The sequence below is a fragment of the Brachycentrus maculatus genome, unplaced genomic scaffold, assembly GCF_059751285.1.
Source record: "Brachycentrus maculatus isolate JH-2025_06_01 unplaced genomic scaffold, ASM5975128v1 h1tg000786l, whole genome shotgun sequence".
In the NCBI taxonomy this organism is placed as follows: Eukaryota; Metazoa; Arthropoda; class Insecta; order Trichoptera; family Brachycentridae; genus Brachycentrus; species Brachycentrus maculatus.
Genome location: NW_028281514.1, coordinates 1 through 15,499, shown reverse-complemented (window position 1 = coordinate 15,499; position 15,499 = coordinate 1). Strand labels below are relative to the sequence as shown.

Genomic DNA, 15,499 nt, shown 5'->3' with positions numbered 1-15,499 from the left:
CGAGGCGCCGCACGTGTGCTCCTTCTGCGGGCGCTGCTTCACGCAGCTGGGCTCGCTCATCCGGCACCGGCGCACGCACACGGGCGAGCGGCCCTACCGCTGCCCGGACCCCAGCTGCGGCAAGGCCTTCAAGGACCGCTCCATGCTGCGCCAGCACCGGCTGGTGCACAGCGAGGAGAAGCGCTACCGCTGCGAGGAGTGCGGCAAGGCCGTCAAGTCGCGCAACACGCTCAACAAGCACCTGAGCCTGCACCGCGTGGCCAAGCCCGTCATGTGCGAGCAGTGCGGCGCGGCCTTCTCGACCGTGGGCAACCTGTCGTCGCACGTGCGGCGCCAGCACGGGCACGGCTCGGGCACGTGCGCCGAGTGCGGGCGGCACTGCGCTGACCTGGCGGAGCACCGCCGCCGCCACTCGGGCGAGAAGCTCTACTGCTGCCCGCTGTGCTCCAAGGGCTTCTCCCTCCGCCGTAGCCTCTCCGTGCACATGCACAAGCACACCAACGCCAACAAGTTCAAGTGTGAGCAGGAGGACTGTCTGAAAACCTTTTCTCTCAAGTATCTGCTGGATTTTCACCGCTTGAAATATCACTCCAGTGAGACTCCTTTCGTTTGTAAGATCTGCGCTAAGGGTTTCTTAAGAATTGGTGATTTGAAAAGACATTCTAAAATACATCATCCCAATTTTCCATTCATTCCGTAAATATGATCCTCCGCTTGCCATAAATGAAACCTCCGATTTTTTTTGGTCGAAGATTTATATAAGTGCCGCAATCATTGTACAGCTTATTTTCGGTAAATGTGATGGGTGTTATGTTATTGACACTTTTATTTACTTCATAATGTATTAGTTAGCGCGTTTCGCTACCATGCTCGAGATCTTGGATTTAATTCCCAGGGGGGTCAAAACAAGTGAGATTATGTGATAGTGATATTTCACTCTAATATTTATTTATATCACCCTGGACTAATCACCTGACGCGCAGGACTAATCACCTTTCCTTCATGTAAAATAACATTGCATCTATAAGATGCAGGCCCTATGCACCATTTTGTAGAAATAAGGGTAAGATGCGTATAAAGTGCTGTCCAATGTGAAGTGTAAAGAACTTAAAAATCACCTTATATTTGACTTTGTTGTACCTGTAAATATAATATAATGTAAAATATTATCTAAAACCTTTTTTTATATTACGTCACTGTGTGTGTGAACTAATAAATTTGATAGAAAAAAAAAAAAAAATAAAAAATAAATAAATAAATAAATAAAATATATTTATATATATATATATATATATATATATATATATATATATATATATATATATATATATATATATATATATATATATATATATATATATATATATATATATATATATATATATATATATATATATATATATATATATATATATATATATCTAAGGAACTTGTGTTGCACTCTCTCTATGCTGTCAGCGTGTATAGCATAACGAGGAGACCAGACTGTGGAGCCGTATTCCAACTGACTTCTGATTAGGGCAACATACAGGGACTTAATTTAAAATCCCTTATTGCCCTAATCACAAAACCAAGAGTTTTAGATGCTTTGTTTACCATTTCACTGATATGCGCATAAATTGTCATTTGCAGCGCCGCAAATGACAATTTATCATCAAAGATGACTCCCAAATCTTTTATCCTCTGGACACTTGATAAGGCAGTCCCGTTGATACTTTATTGAAAAATGAATGGCTTTTTTATTCTAAAGAATCGCATGATATGGCACTTTTCATGATTTAGATAAAGTGCATTCCTAGAGCACCACAATTGAAGTTTATCAAGATTTTTTGAAGAGTAAAATTATCATCAGGAGTTTTGATAAGTCTGAAAATCTTGAGATCATCAGCGAATAAAAGTGTTTGGACATCGTGAAATATACTAGAAATATCATTTACAAATAAAATAAATAAAATAGGGCCAAGGTGAGATCCTTGTGGGACACCACTCTTAGCAAGAAAAGGTGAAGATTCAATGCCTTTAATCTTCACGCACAAGACTCTTTCACATAAATAGCTGTCGATCCAGTTTATAAAACTACCTGTTATTCCCATCGCTTTTAGCTTCTCGAGAAGGATATGATGAGAGACTCGGTCGAAGGCTTTGCTAAAATCAGTATAGATAGAGTCAATTTGATGCCCTCCAGCTATACCTTCAATTATATAGTTTTGGTATATTAATAGGTTAGTAACTGTAGATCTGCCCTGAGTAAATCCATGTTGTGTAGTTGATATTACTTTTGATACTTCAGGTTGAATTGCATCTAGCACAAGAGACTCGAAAAGTTTAGGTAATGCAAAAAGAATAGAAATTGGAAGATAATTTAACACATTGCCTCTGTCTCCCTTTTTAAAGATAGGATTTTTTCCAATATTTAGGAAAACAATCTGTTGACAAAGAATTATTAAACAATTTATATAAGGGAACAATTAGTGATTCCATGCATTTAACTAAGAAAATATTAGGAATATTGTGTGGACCAGGGGACTTCTTACAATCAAGTTTTAAAATTTTCCTTTTGATACTGTCAGGGTGTATACAGCATGTATGTAAATTAAAATAATCCAGAATATCAGTGGATCGTGTATAAGTGTGTGCTGTAGAGTCGTACACACTACCAAAGAATTCTGAAAATAGATTAACTATTATTTCCAGATTGTCACTGGATCTACCGTTCAAGTACATAGTGTCGGGATAACCACAGTCATCATTACGCACTGAATTAGTGAATTTCCAATTAGTGAATGCTTTTACATTGTCTTTGACTGAGTTTTCAACGGTATGTATATAATTCGAGTAGCATACTAATGACAGAGACTTGCATTGTGCCCTTAATTTTGAGAATATACTATAATGATTTACGCTATTCGTTCTTTTAAAAATTAAATGAGCAATCTTTTTTTCAGTAATAATGTTAATTAATTCTTTGGTGAACCATTTGGGATAAAGATTTGTTTTATAGTTTACTACTGGTACATTTTGTTCAACTACTTTATAAATTATGGAGTAAAATTGTTCAATATGTGTGTTAATATCATCACTACTATCGAGAAATGACCAATCAGTCGAGAATAAACTATCAGACATCCTTTGGTAGTCGGCTTTTAAGAAATTCATTCGGGAAGGTTGTAGTTTCCAATTAGCACGAGTTTAGCTTTAGGATACCGTGCACGGATCAGTTGAACGTCCTCAATATGGTCTCTATATTTCTGGTGATCGGAATCAGGTGGGATGTATACACACCATAGAATTATTTTGATGGCTAGGTTCTTGATTTCTATGAATAGATGTTCGACACTTTTGTTTTTAGAAGTAATCTTCACCGAATTAAGTAAATTTGAGGTACATATCATTACTCCTCCTCCTCGTGATTTATTGCTTGAAAGGTTACTCCTGTCACATCTGAAAATATTGAACGATTCTAGTTCGGATGATTTCATTTTGGGTGACAGCCAAGTCTCTGATAAAAGTAGAACGTCGTGATTAAGGGTTGCGGCAGTGGTTGGAAGTTCTTTTATTTTTGTATTGATACCTCTGACATTCTGATAGTAGCACGATACGATTGGTTTTTTGGGGATTTTTAGTTTTTTGGTGCAAATTTTGATATCCTTGGTATCGAATTTATAAATTTTATACCGATATTTATCTCACCACCCTTTTTTCTTGTTTCAACTTCCTCCCATAATTTTTTTAAATGTTCTCTCTGCATGTCTGTGATACAATTTTTTAACCTTATGCCACTCGGTAGTCTATTTCTATTCATGAAGAATAATTGCACTTCATCACATGAGTCTAGAGTAATCTTTAATGGCCTGTTATTACTCGGGTTTTTGATCCCAAGCCTCTGGACTTTTATAACCTTTGGCCTGTCCTCAGCACTGAAGTTGTTAACTATATCGGAGACTTTGGCTTCATCTTCAATTATCTCAGCAGCTCTGGCGTTGGTAGTTGCTTCAGGAATATTCAGTAGTAAAATATTTTTAGACCTTATTTGTCTCTCCTGTAATTCTGCAGCTATAGAAGAAAAGTCTGTATATAACTGTATAGTATATATTGTCAGTTCATTTTACAAACTTTATTTATAACTGAATTTTAAATACAATTTATTAGTAAACTTAAAATCTTCTTCTTCTTTCCATGTTCGCTCCTAAGGTGGAGCATATAGCCAATACGAGACGTCTCCAAGTCACTCTGTCACGCGCCATCTCCTTGGCTGCCTCCCACGTCAGTCCGGCATCTCAAAGTTCCGCTGAGTATAGTCGATGAATGGTTGTCAGCAGCCTTCCGGGGCGCCGGAATCCTCGGAGTTGGAAGAAGAGACATGAGGGGTTGATGCACTCAGGTGGCATTCTAAGAACATGTCCCAACCATGTCCACCTTCTCCTCTCTAGGACTTTCAGTATGAGGGGCTGTTGAGTTCTTCTCCTCACATCGTCATTCCTGACGAAGTCATACCACTTTATACCCAGTATTCGCCTCAGGCACCTATTTTCAAAACTTGCTAGTTTTTTGCTTTGAGCTTTGGTGAGGTGCCACGACCCACATCTATACAGCAACACTGTTCGGATGCAGACATTAAAGAGACGACACTTGGTTTTTGTCGAGTAAAGCAGTGAGTCCCAGACATTGAGCATTTTATTGAATATGGCTCCTGCCATTCCGAGCCGTACATTCAGTTCCTTCTGGACACTACCATCCTCCACCATGAGTGTTCCAAGGTATCTGAAGGTGTCGACTCGAACAAGCGCTCGACACTCACAAGTAAGATGTTGATCTTGCTGAGGTTGCACATGACATTGGTCTTTTTGGCATTCACTCTTAGGCCTAACCGAGCGGAGTTTATTTGAAGGGAGTCAATTATATCTTGCAGGGCTCTGATCGATGTTTCTATTAGAACTGCATTGTCTGCATATTCTAAATTGCATAATTTCTGAGTAGGACTCACTGCAATTCCTCGATCCGTGGGAATTTACATTCGTAGGATGCAGTCGAACATGATAATGAAGAGAAACGGGGCTAGTACACAGCCTTGCTTCACCCCAGTAGAGACCTCAAAAGGTTTACTGCACACATCATCTATTCTAACGCAGCATTCGGTGTTAGTGTGAAGCGCCCTGATAATGGCCACAGTTTCGACAGGAACTCCATATGCTTCTATGATATTCCAAAGAGATGACCTGTGCGGGCTGTCAAAAGCTTTTTCGTAGTCTACAAAACAGCAGGCACGGCGTAGTTCCATTTGTTACTTTGCTGTAACAGGCATCGTAAGTTGTATATGGTCAGCGCACGCCCTGCCTGGTAGAAAGCCCGCTTGGTTCTCTCTGAGGACTCGCATTATTGGTTGTTGGATTCTTGCCAGTATTATTTGTGCCAGAATTTTTCCAGGAACGCTTAAAAGAGTAATGCCACGGTAGTTTTCACACAACAGCGGATCACCCAATCCTTAGGGCACCTTTCCTCTTTCCATACCTTTGAAAGTAGGTGATACAGGGGGTCGAGGTTAGCGTCCATGCCACTCGTGACATATTCCGGATGTATTTTGTTGACACCAGGCGCCTTTTCGTTTTTCAGCTTTTTAATAGCTGATATAATTTCGGTATGTGTTGGTGTGCTTGTGAAATATTGTGTGCTCTAAGAGGGTCTAACGGAGGTGGACGATTTAGCACGCGGCAGAAGCGATCTCTCCATATGCTTTTTACACAATCGGGCTCAGACTCGATTTGGCCGCTCGGGCCCCGGACTGGGCCTGCGGACCGCAGGCCCAGTGGTAACAGATTCGGTGCGTAATTTTAAAAAGATTAGAAGTATCACTTCCACAGGCTGCTTGTTTGGCTGCTGCTTTTTGTGTGTCCAGGGAACGGCGTTTATCACGACTTGCGGATCTTTTGACAGCCAGGTGCTTCCACTTATATTGCGCTCGGAGACATTCGATCTTACCCTGGTCAGTTTCCACATCTTTTAAGAGTTTTAAGTTGGCCTTTTCTTCTATTAATCTCCACGTTTCATCCGACTAAAATTTGGGTCGATTTGACGGCTTTATTCCGAGAACCCTTTGAGCTGACGTAACTATGGCTGTTTTGATGTTATGCATAGGGTCATTATCATCGGAATGCTGCTGCTAGAGTCCCTCTCTGACGGCGATATCATAGTTAAGCCAAGACATTGTCTCCTTGAGCCTAACAATGTTGACCTGACTCCTCTTCTTTGGCTTGGCAGTGCGATTTAATTTCAGCCTTATTTTGCCTGTGGGTTAACTTTAAATCAAACATATAGTATATTTAAGTAATAATTTTATTTTTTAAACAAAAAATATCCCGGAACTCACTTCATGTCAAGCTTTTTACTAAAAAAAAATATATTCAAATATCATTTAAATATTCATAACTATTCCATATTTTATCATTTTGACGAATTATATAAATGTATATTGTAATTACGTAAGCACAAACATTGATTCGTCTAATTGATTTTGAAAATTAAAAAAAAATATCTGAAAAAAAGTACTGGAGCGCCATTCCACCGCGTTTCACAGCATTAGAGATTTTTTTTTACACATTTTATTTAAAGTTGGTATTTTCAATTCCTGGGAAAGCATTTTGGTAGAGTAGTCGGACAGGTTTTGAGGATAATTTTTTATGGTTTTCTTGTGATATATTTAGAAATGTCAAATGAACTTGGAAAACCCTTCCGCAACCGACTATCGCGTACTGTAGGATTGATTGAGCTAGAGCTTGATATGTCATCCTAAGCCTCTCTTTATTAAATACATTTCTTTATTTAGAAATACCAGATCCATCAGATCTGATGTCATGATTTATAAAAGTATCAGATACATTTTGAACAGAATGTTAGGGATTGCATCAGGGTTGTGCATAAAATTTCGATTTTTATTAGGTTTTTTTTCAATAAGTTATACATCGATATTTAAAGTAAATGATAATTCTGTTATAATATCATAAAAGTTGACATTACAAAAATACTTAAAGAGAAACGAGAAAAACAAAGCACAGTAAACCAATTTTGTTACCGCGAAAAGTAAGTTGTGTCCAAAAAATTCATGGATGCTGCAAAGGGAAAACGTGGTTCGAAGACATGGCCTAGGTGACGTTGTCCATGACAGAAGGACCTATAACCTGAGGACGAGGAGAGCTGACCCCAGCAGTCTACAAAGACGATAAGTTGGAATGTAGCCAGGAAGAAGAAGAAGATATATTTTTACATGTGAAGATTAATAAAGAATATGCAATAAATTGATACAAATGTAATATATGTATGTATGTATATATATATATATATATATATATATATATATATATATATATATATATATATATATATATATATATATATATATATATATATATATATATATATATATATATATATATATATATATATATATATATATATATATGTATATATGTATACATGTATATATATATGTATATATGTATATATGTATATATATATATATATATATATATATATATATATATATATATATATATATATATATATATATATATATATATATATATATATATATATACATATATATATATATATATATATATATATATATATATATATATATATATATATATATATATATATATATATATATATATATATATATATGATATGAGATGTTTTCGTCGCACCAAAGATAAAACAATAGCAGTGTTTATAAATTATCAGACACATTTTACTTTTGAATTATTTATATTTGAATCGCGGTATTTCTAGCATAGTAACCCTAAAAGTTCGCCTCCATAGTGAAGTAGTTAGTGCGCTAGGCTACCATGCTTGGTTCGATTCCCAAGAGGGTCAAAATAAATGTTAGTGATTTTTCAGTATACAGTAATATTTATTTAATATGACCCTGGACTGGTACCTGAAGTGGAAGGCTGATCACCTTTCCTTCGTGTATTTAACGATCAAGATAACACTGCTTCTATACGGTGCAGTGCCCTATGCACCATTGAGGTGCAGATAAGGGTTAGATGAAGAAGAAGAACCCTAAAAGTCCTGAAAAATTCCTGGAAATTTTTTCTCAATATTATTTTTAAAGAGGAGGTCGTGACGCTTAGTTCATTCACATGTACCGGGTCCCCAGTAAGTACGGCTTCCTTTGCCAAGGAATGTGTCGGGTTCTGGTCCCGTGGTTAGTGTCGCGGACTAGTCAGAGTTTCTCGGTTCGAACCCACTCTACCACAATTTGATACCTATTTCTAATAATGAGCCGCTTAGGCTCACGGAAATAGTATAAAATTTAAATATTTGTGTAAATATAGAAAAAAACACAAATACATTTTTATATTTAGAAAAAAAAGAATCATCCTTCTGATTTCCATTTTTGCCGCAGTTGCTCGGAATCTGGGCAACAGTAATCCCGCCTGAAATAAAGAGAATCGAGTCTCGGTGCAACATTCATCTTCAGGATAAATGAAAGTGAATTTTAATTTTTACAGAATACTCCAGAGAATTCGACTGCTCGATTTCACTAATGCAATCCAATTCACCAAGGTATTAAAATAAACATCGTTTTCTCGAGAATATAAAGTTTTTTTTAGATTTCGGTAGGTACTGAAAGGTCGGTTAATTTTTTTTTTTTAATTTTTAGAAATGATTTGATTTTACAAACTGAGTCTTTTATTTTGAGTGCGTGTTTCAGGACATAATTCTTATCTACTAGCATCTGAACTATTCCTCTTTGAAGAGACGGGAATGTTAGTTGGTACCTACTTACCCTATTGAAATCCAGTGATCGTGTGATGACCGTTTTAATGAAACGAACGGAGCCCGGCGCTCATGTCATCAAACAAACCATCTTTGCAAACCAAACCAGTCATCTGTAGTCTTTGGTCGGATCAATGTCAATGTCAAACAATCTTAGATCATGTTGTAATGTTATTAATTATCAATAAAAACTTAAAATGGATATAAATATGAACTCTGCTTGTAGAACGTGTCTATGTAACACGGAAGATGGGACGTCAATTTTCGAAGCACATCAATGGGATATTAAATTCAGCGAGATGTTGACTTTCTCTACTGGTGTTTTAATTTCCGATGTAGATAATTTTCCCAAAAATATGTGTCAATCGTGCACGGTCGAACTTCCTAACGTCTGGAAGTTTGTAAAAATGTGCCGAACATCCGACGAGTCCTTACGCAAGATTATCGACGGTTTAGATATAGCCGAAACCGAAGTTATCGAAGAATTCAAATTGGAAATCAAAGAAGAATGTAATTCTCAGTCCGCAAAATCGGACATCTCGAGTAGTGTCGATGAAGGCGGTGATTCGGACGCGAGGTTTAGTTTCGAAACCGAAAGGAAAACTAAAAAAATCACACGAAAAGGAAAGAATGGGAAAATAAAAAAATCTAAAAATGATTTCTCGGAATTCGCTTGTGGAATTTGCCAACACGTATCGGAAACGGCGGCCCGTCTAAAGAAGCACGTCGCCAGGAGCCATCCGGGGGCGGAGCAGCGCGTGGAGTACCCGTGCCGTGCGTGCGGCCGGGTGTTCGCGCGGAAGTGCGACTGGGTGGTGCACCAGCGCACGCACTCGGGCGAGCGACCCTTCGCGTGCGCGCAGTGCCCGCGCCGCTTCGCGCAGTCCGGCTCGCTCATCGAGCACCGGCGCCTGCACACGGGCGAGCAGCCGTACGCGTGCGGCGCGTGCTCCCGCCGCTTCTCCTCGCGCTCCTCCATGTGGCGGCACCGCGTGGTGCACACGCGCGAGCGTCCCTTCGCCTGCGAACGCTGCGGCGCCACCTTCGCGCACGCCTCCTCGCTCAAGAGCCACGCGCTCGTGCACTCGGGGGAGCGCGCGCACCGCTGCCCGCAGTGCGGGCGCGCCGTCAAGTCGCCTTACGCGCTGCGCCAACACATGCTCACGCACGCAGACAAGGCCTTCGTGTGCGAACACTGCGGCAAGAAGTTCTCCATGAAGAGCAACCTGCTGACGCATGCCCGCAAAATGCACTCAGAGCGTGCGGGACGCTGCGTCGTGTGCCGCAAAGATACATCCGACCTGCGCGAACACATGCGGCAGCACGCGGGCGGGTCGCCTTATGCGTGCCACATGTGCGAGCGCTCCTTCCGCCAAAAGAGTAGTCTCTCCTTCCACCTGACGATGCACACCAACGCGCACAAGTTCAAGTGTTCTGTACAAGATTGCGGAAAGACTTTCCCCAAACGGAACATGCTGGATTTCCATACTCTTAAAATGCACTCTACAGAAACTCCGCACATATGTCGTTATTGTTCTAAGGGATTCTTTCGCAATAGCGATCTCTCTCGACATGTTAATACTCTTCACTCCGATGAATCTTCACCCAATAAAAGATAACTAAAATATAAAATTTTGATGCATTTTTTCTATTAATACGTTGACTGTCAATTAACTACTAGATATCTCGTAGGTTGTTCTCTCGCCCACGACGCCTACTATGAGTTATCCCGTCCTTTAATTACTTGCCATATTTGTAAAGCTACGAGAAAACTAATAGTTTCAGGAAACAATAAAAAATCAGGTTTGAAACAAAGCTTAAATGATCAGAAAATTTAAAAAGAAAAAGTTTATACGAGGAAATAATTTTTTATGTTTTGTGATAATTTTCAAAAGAATCTTCCACGTAAAGTGACGGCTTCTCTTGGCAAATTAGACAAGTAATTAATGTGTTTCATGCCGGTATTTATCTTTGAAAAAAATTGGCATGGCTTTGTCAGACGCTTTTTTTTTAGTAGGTGGAATACTCTGTAAATAATAAAGCCCTTGATCCTGTTTTTTGGGGTTCAATCAACACGTCGGCGAATGTTTCTCTAAAGTTTATAAATATTTTAGAAGAAGTTGATTGTTGGAATAGTTCATATACATATCGCTCACTCCTTTCAAGAACGTCATAAATCAAAAAACTTGATTTTTCAGGAGAACGTTTTTAAAGTTTAAAAATATAATACAATTTATTAAAAATAAATATCAAGCAACTTATTGAACTATTTACTGTGCAACAGATCTTGTTAGGTTAAACCTGAAGGTTTTTTCTCCATTTGAAAAATAACTAGTTTATTTTAAAAAATAATTATAAACCACCTGTTCTTCAAAATGCAAAAACAACACTTTCTGCCCTGTAGCGGGTAAATATTAAGTTTAAAATATGCCTCTTTTGCTGGGATGTAGTACATTTTCTGTGCATTCCGAAAACATGCACAACTGAAAATTGACAATTTTTGATTTATGACGTTCTTGAAAGGAGTGAGCGATATATCTCCATAACATGCAAAGCAACCTTTTTTGGCCATCAAATTGTTTTTCTTAGAGATGTGTAAAACGATCAATGCCAGACGTTCCTAGATTGTGGTCCTAAATTATATTTGGTTTCATCGAACATTTTTAATTTTGATTGGATACCTCTACCATTTCAACAATATGCATATTTGAAATGGCAAAGGCATTTTGCTTGACTTTCTTTTTACATATAGTAACTGGACCATTTTGCTGGCAAAAAACCCTCCTTTTTTCAGTTTTCGATTCATTACATCTCTGGGATTCTACACACATAAGCTTTTTGTGTATTACGTAAGAGCTACAGAATTATAAAAAGAATCAATGTATACTATATACATCCATATAGTCCTCAAGTAAGTATGTATAAGACAACATTAGAAGTGTGACCTAAATTATCAGATTTCTCACATTTTCTTCTGTAAATTTTTATTTCCATAATAACATCATCTGATTTACATAGCTCATACAGCTTGACACCGCATTTGTGTTTTATTTTTTAAGTACTGGCAGAAATGCAATTTCGTCTACATAAATATTTTTATTTGGCACATAGTTTTGTCACATAATATCATTTAGTATAGGTCGCACCTTATATAATCTGTCAGAAAATGGTATTGAGTTATCAACAAAGTGAAAATGCCGCAATAACATTCAGATCATATTTTGACTCATACATGAATGCCAAAATTTTTCAAAATATATTTTGTTTCTACTCTAGTGATGTTCTTTAGAAGGAAAAGAACAAGAGCCCATTTGTAAAAGAAGTGCAATAAAAACATTTGTTTTTGCAGCGCTAACGTCTTTCCACTGTGAAAACTTTATTGATATGGATTTTATTATATTTTGCGATACCTTCTGCAGCATACAAATTAATTTGTTCGACCAGTAATGACAGACCGAAGCCTTTCTGTTCACCAATTATCTCGTAATTGGCTTCCATGAAGAGGTTTATATTACATAAACCAACTACAAGATAATTCATAAGTTTTATTTTTAAGCTTTTTGATTATTACTTTGTACTATTATATAATAAAAGTTTTGAGTAACATTACATGATTAAATCAAATTGGCTCTTTAGACCGGAACCGTTAAAAATTCCATGGCAGTCAACGTGTTAAAAAAAGATAAATTTGTATTCTTATTATATACACAAATATTTGAAAATTTGTACTATTCTTGTAGGCCTAAGTGGTCTGTTATTAAAAATAGGCATCAAGTTATGGTAGAGTGAGGTTGAACCCCGGAACTCTGCGTCAGAGTCCGCAACACTAACTACTGAACTACAACCCGACATTGGTTTGGTCTGGACTTGTATTTTAGTTGACTTTGTTTATTTGACGTCATTAAGCGTGTATCAATATGGCAATTTTTTGTTTGTTGGACTGGCCAACTGAAAAAGTTTTGCAGTAAAAAGTTTGTTATATTAAAATTTCCATTTCATCAAAATCCATTAATATATCCTATCATATATATTTTGATGAGGAGTAAATTATACGTAAATCTATTTAAATTACAAAAGAGATTTAAATTACATCCTCATCAATATGTAGAAGTAAAATAGTTATTTTTTTCTTCATATTTTTAAAAATGTTTTTATTTATTTTTATTCCAAACCGAGGTGAACCATTGCCAACTGGCCAACCGACAAAGTTTTGCAGCAAAAAATTGTTATATTTATTTATATTACATCATATCAAATCACAGTTAGGTTTTTTTTTCAAAATATTTATGCATATATTTTACGCTCACTCCTTTCAAGAACGTCATAAATCAAAATTCGTCAATTTTGAGTTTGTCATGTTTTCTTAATGCCTAGAAAATGTACTATATCCCAGCAAAAGCGCCATATTTTTAACTTAATATTTACCCGCTACAGGGCAGAAAGTGTTATTTTTGCATTTTGAAGAAAAGGTATTGTTTAATTATTTTTTTAAATATACTTAATATTTTTCAAAAGGAGAAAAAATATTCAGGTTTTACCTAAAAAGATCTATTGCGCAGTAAAAAGTTCTATAAGTGGCTTGATATTTATTTTTAATACATTGTATTTTATGTTTGAACTTTAAAAACGTTCTCCTGAAAAATCAAGTTTTTTGATTTATGACGTTCTTGAAAGGAGTGAGCGATATGTTTTTATTTATTTTTATTCCAAACCGAGGTGAACCTTTGCCAACTAGCCAACTGACAAAGTTTTGCAGCAAAAAATTGTTATATTTATTTATATTACATCATATCAAAATCACAGTTAGGTTTTTTTTTTTAAATATTTATGCATATATTTTACATATGTTTTTATTTATTTTTATTCCAAACCGAGGTGAACCTTTGCCAACTAGCCAACTGACAAAGTTTTACAGCAAAAAATTGTTATATTTATTTATATTACATCATATCAAAATCACAGTTAGGTTTTTTTTTAAAAATATTTATGCATATGTAAAATATGTTTTTATTTATTTGTTTTCATTTCAAACCTTGAGGTAAAGTGCGCAAGCCTCTACATGGACACGAGCATGAGTGAACAGCCAATTAAAAGGGGAGACAAAGTCCAAGTGCAATTTACAATTTCCTGAAGGGAGGAATCTGAGTACAGTTTTGTTATTAGATATACTTATGGTAAATTTTGATCTCATCACATACATTCTATATAATGATACGCTTCAACAAATTTATGAACGCGTTATGAACTAAAAGAATGTCATACAGTTTTGTAAATTTTAGCATGATCAAAATCAGTTTTATATTTTTTTACTTACTAATTCTACAAATAAGTTTTCTGAGATATATTATAGCATAAAAGTGTCGGCTGTCCAAACTTAAAACACAGCAAGGGACATTTTTTGTAGTACGTTTTTTTTGCATTTTTGGACTAAGTAGAATCTACCTAGTCAAAAAATGCAAAAAAAACATACTACAAAAAACATGTCCCTTACTGTGTTTTGAGTTTTACAGCCGGTGGGTGTGTGTGGTTTTATTATAAATATCTTTTAACTGACAGTTTCAACTGACACTGACAATCATTTAACCACTTAATGCATTCGAGTGAATGGTGTTCGTGGACGGCGTATGTATTGGCGCATGCCAATGAACTGTCCATGAACATCATTCACTCGGTATGGCCAATCTGAGTTTTGACTTATTAGCGTTACATAAGATAGACAACTGAACCCGAGCTCACCATTAGCCACTTGACGCTTTTAATTGAATTTTTTTGGAAATTCTTCAATAAATGACCAAATTTTATCTTTTTTTTTTTTTGTTTGTATAAGGGTAAGTTTTTTTACATTTTTTATTGCTTATGTTTTTTTTTAATTGGATTAATTTTAAATTATGTGAAATACTCTTTAAATAAAAAATAAATAACCTGATACACATTATCAATTCTATTTTTTTGAAAAAAAACCGGAGCCTCAAGTATTTAATTTTACTACTAGTAGTTAGTTTACACGGTATATTGATATAATATTTTCGCCTCACAGATTCGAGGTAAGTTGTAGGCTGATTTTACTACTAGTAGTTAGTTTACACGGTATATTGATATAATATTTTCGCCTCACAGATTCGAGGTAAGTTGTAGGCTGATTTTACTACTAGTAGTTAGTTTACACGGTATATTGATATAATATTTTCGCCTCACAGATTCGAGGTAAGTTGTAGGCTGATTTTACTACTAGTAGTTAGTTTACACGGTATATTGATATAATATTTTCGCCTCACAGATTCGAGGTAAGTTGTAGGCTGATTTTACTACTAGTAGTTAGTTTACACGGTATATTGATATAATATTTTCGCCTCACAGATTCGAGGTAAGTTGTAGGCTGATTTTACTACTAGTAGTTAGTTTACACGGTATATTGATATAATATTTTCGCCTCACAGATTCGAGGTAAGTTGTAGGCTGATTTTACTACTAGTAGTTAGTTTACACGGTATATTGATATAATATTTTCGCCTCACAGATTCGAGGTAAGTTGTAGGCTGATTTTACTACTAGTAGTTAGTTTACACGGTATATTGATATAATATTTTCGCCTCACAGATTCGAGGTAAGTTGTAGGCTGATTTTACTACTAGTAGTTAGTTTACACGGTATATTGATATAATATTTTCGCCTCACAGATTCGAGGTAAGTTGTAGGCTGATTTTACTAGGGTTACCGGTAA

At 36.4% G+C, this 15,499-nt stretch overlaps 2 protein-coding genes across 2 annotated transcripts; both read left to right on the top strand.

Annotated features, from left to right (window-relative positions):
• Nucleotides 1-10: 10 nt before the first annotated feature.
• Nucleotides 11-1,214, top strand: LOC148300208 (zinc finger X-chromosomal protein-like). Its single transcript, XM_088275107.1, has one exon. The coding sequence runs from the start codon at nucleotides 143-145 to the stop codon at nucleotides 698-700; it is 558 nt and encodes a 185-aa protein (XP_088131233.1). The 5' UTR covers nucleotides 11-142; the 3' UTR covers nucleotides 701-1,214.
• Nucleotides 1,215-8,690: 7,476 nt separating this feature from the next.
• On the top strand, nucleotides 8,691-14,998 carry LOC148300207 (uncharacterized). The gene has a single exon (XM_088275106.1). It carries the CDS (start codon nucleotides 8,976-8,978, stop codon nucleotides 10,395-10,397), a length of 1,422 nt encoding a protein of 473 aa, XP_088131232.1. The 5' UTR covers nucleotides 8,691-8,975; the 3' UTR covers nucleotides 10,398-14,998.
• The last annotated feature ends 501 nt before the right edge of the window (nucleotides 14,999-15,499 follow it).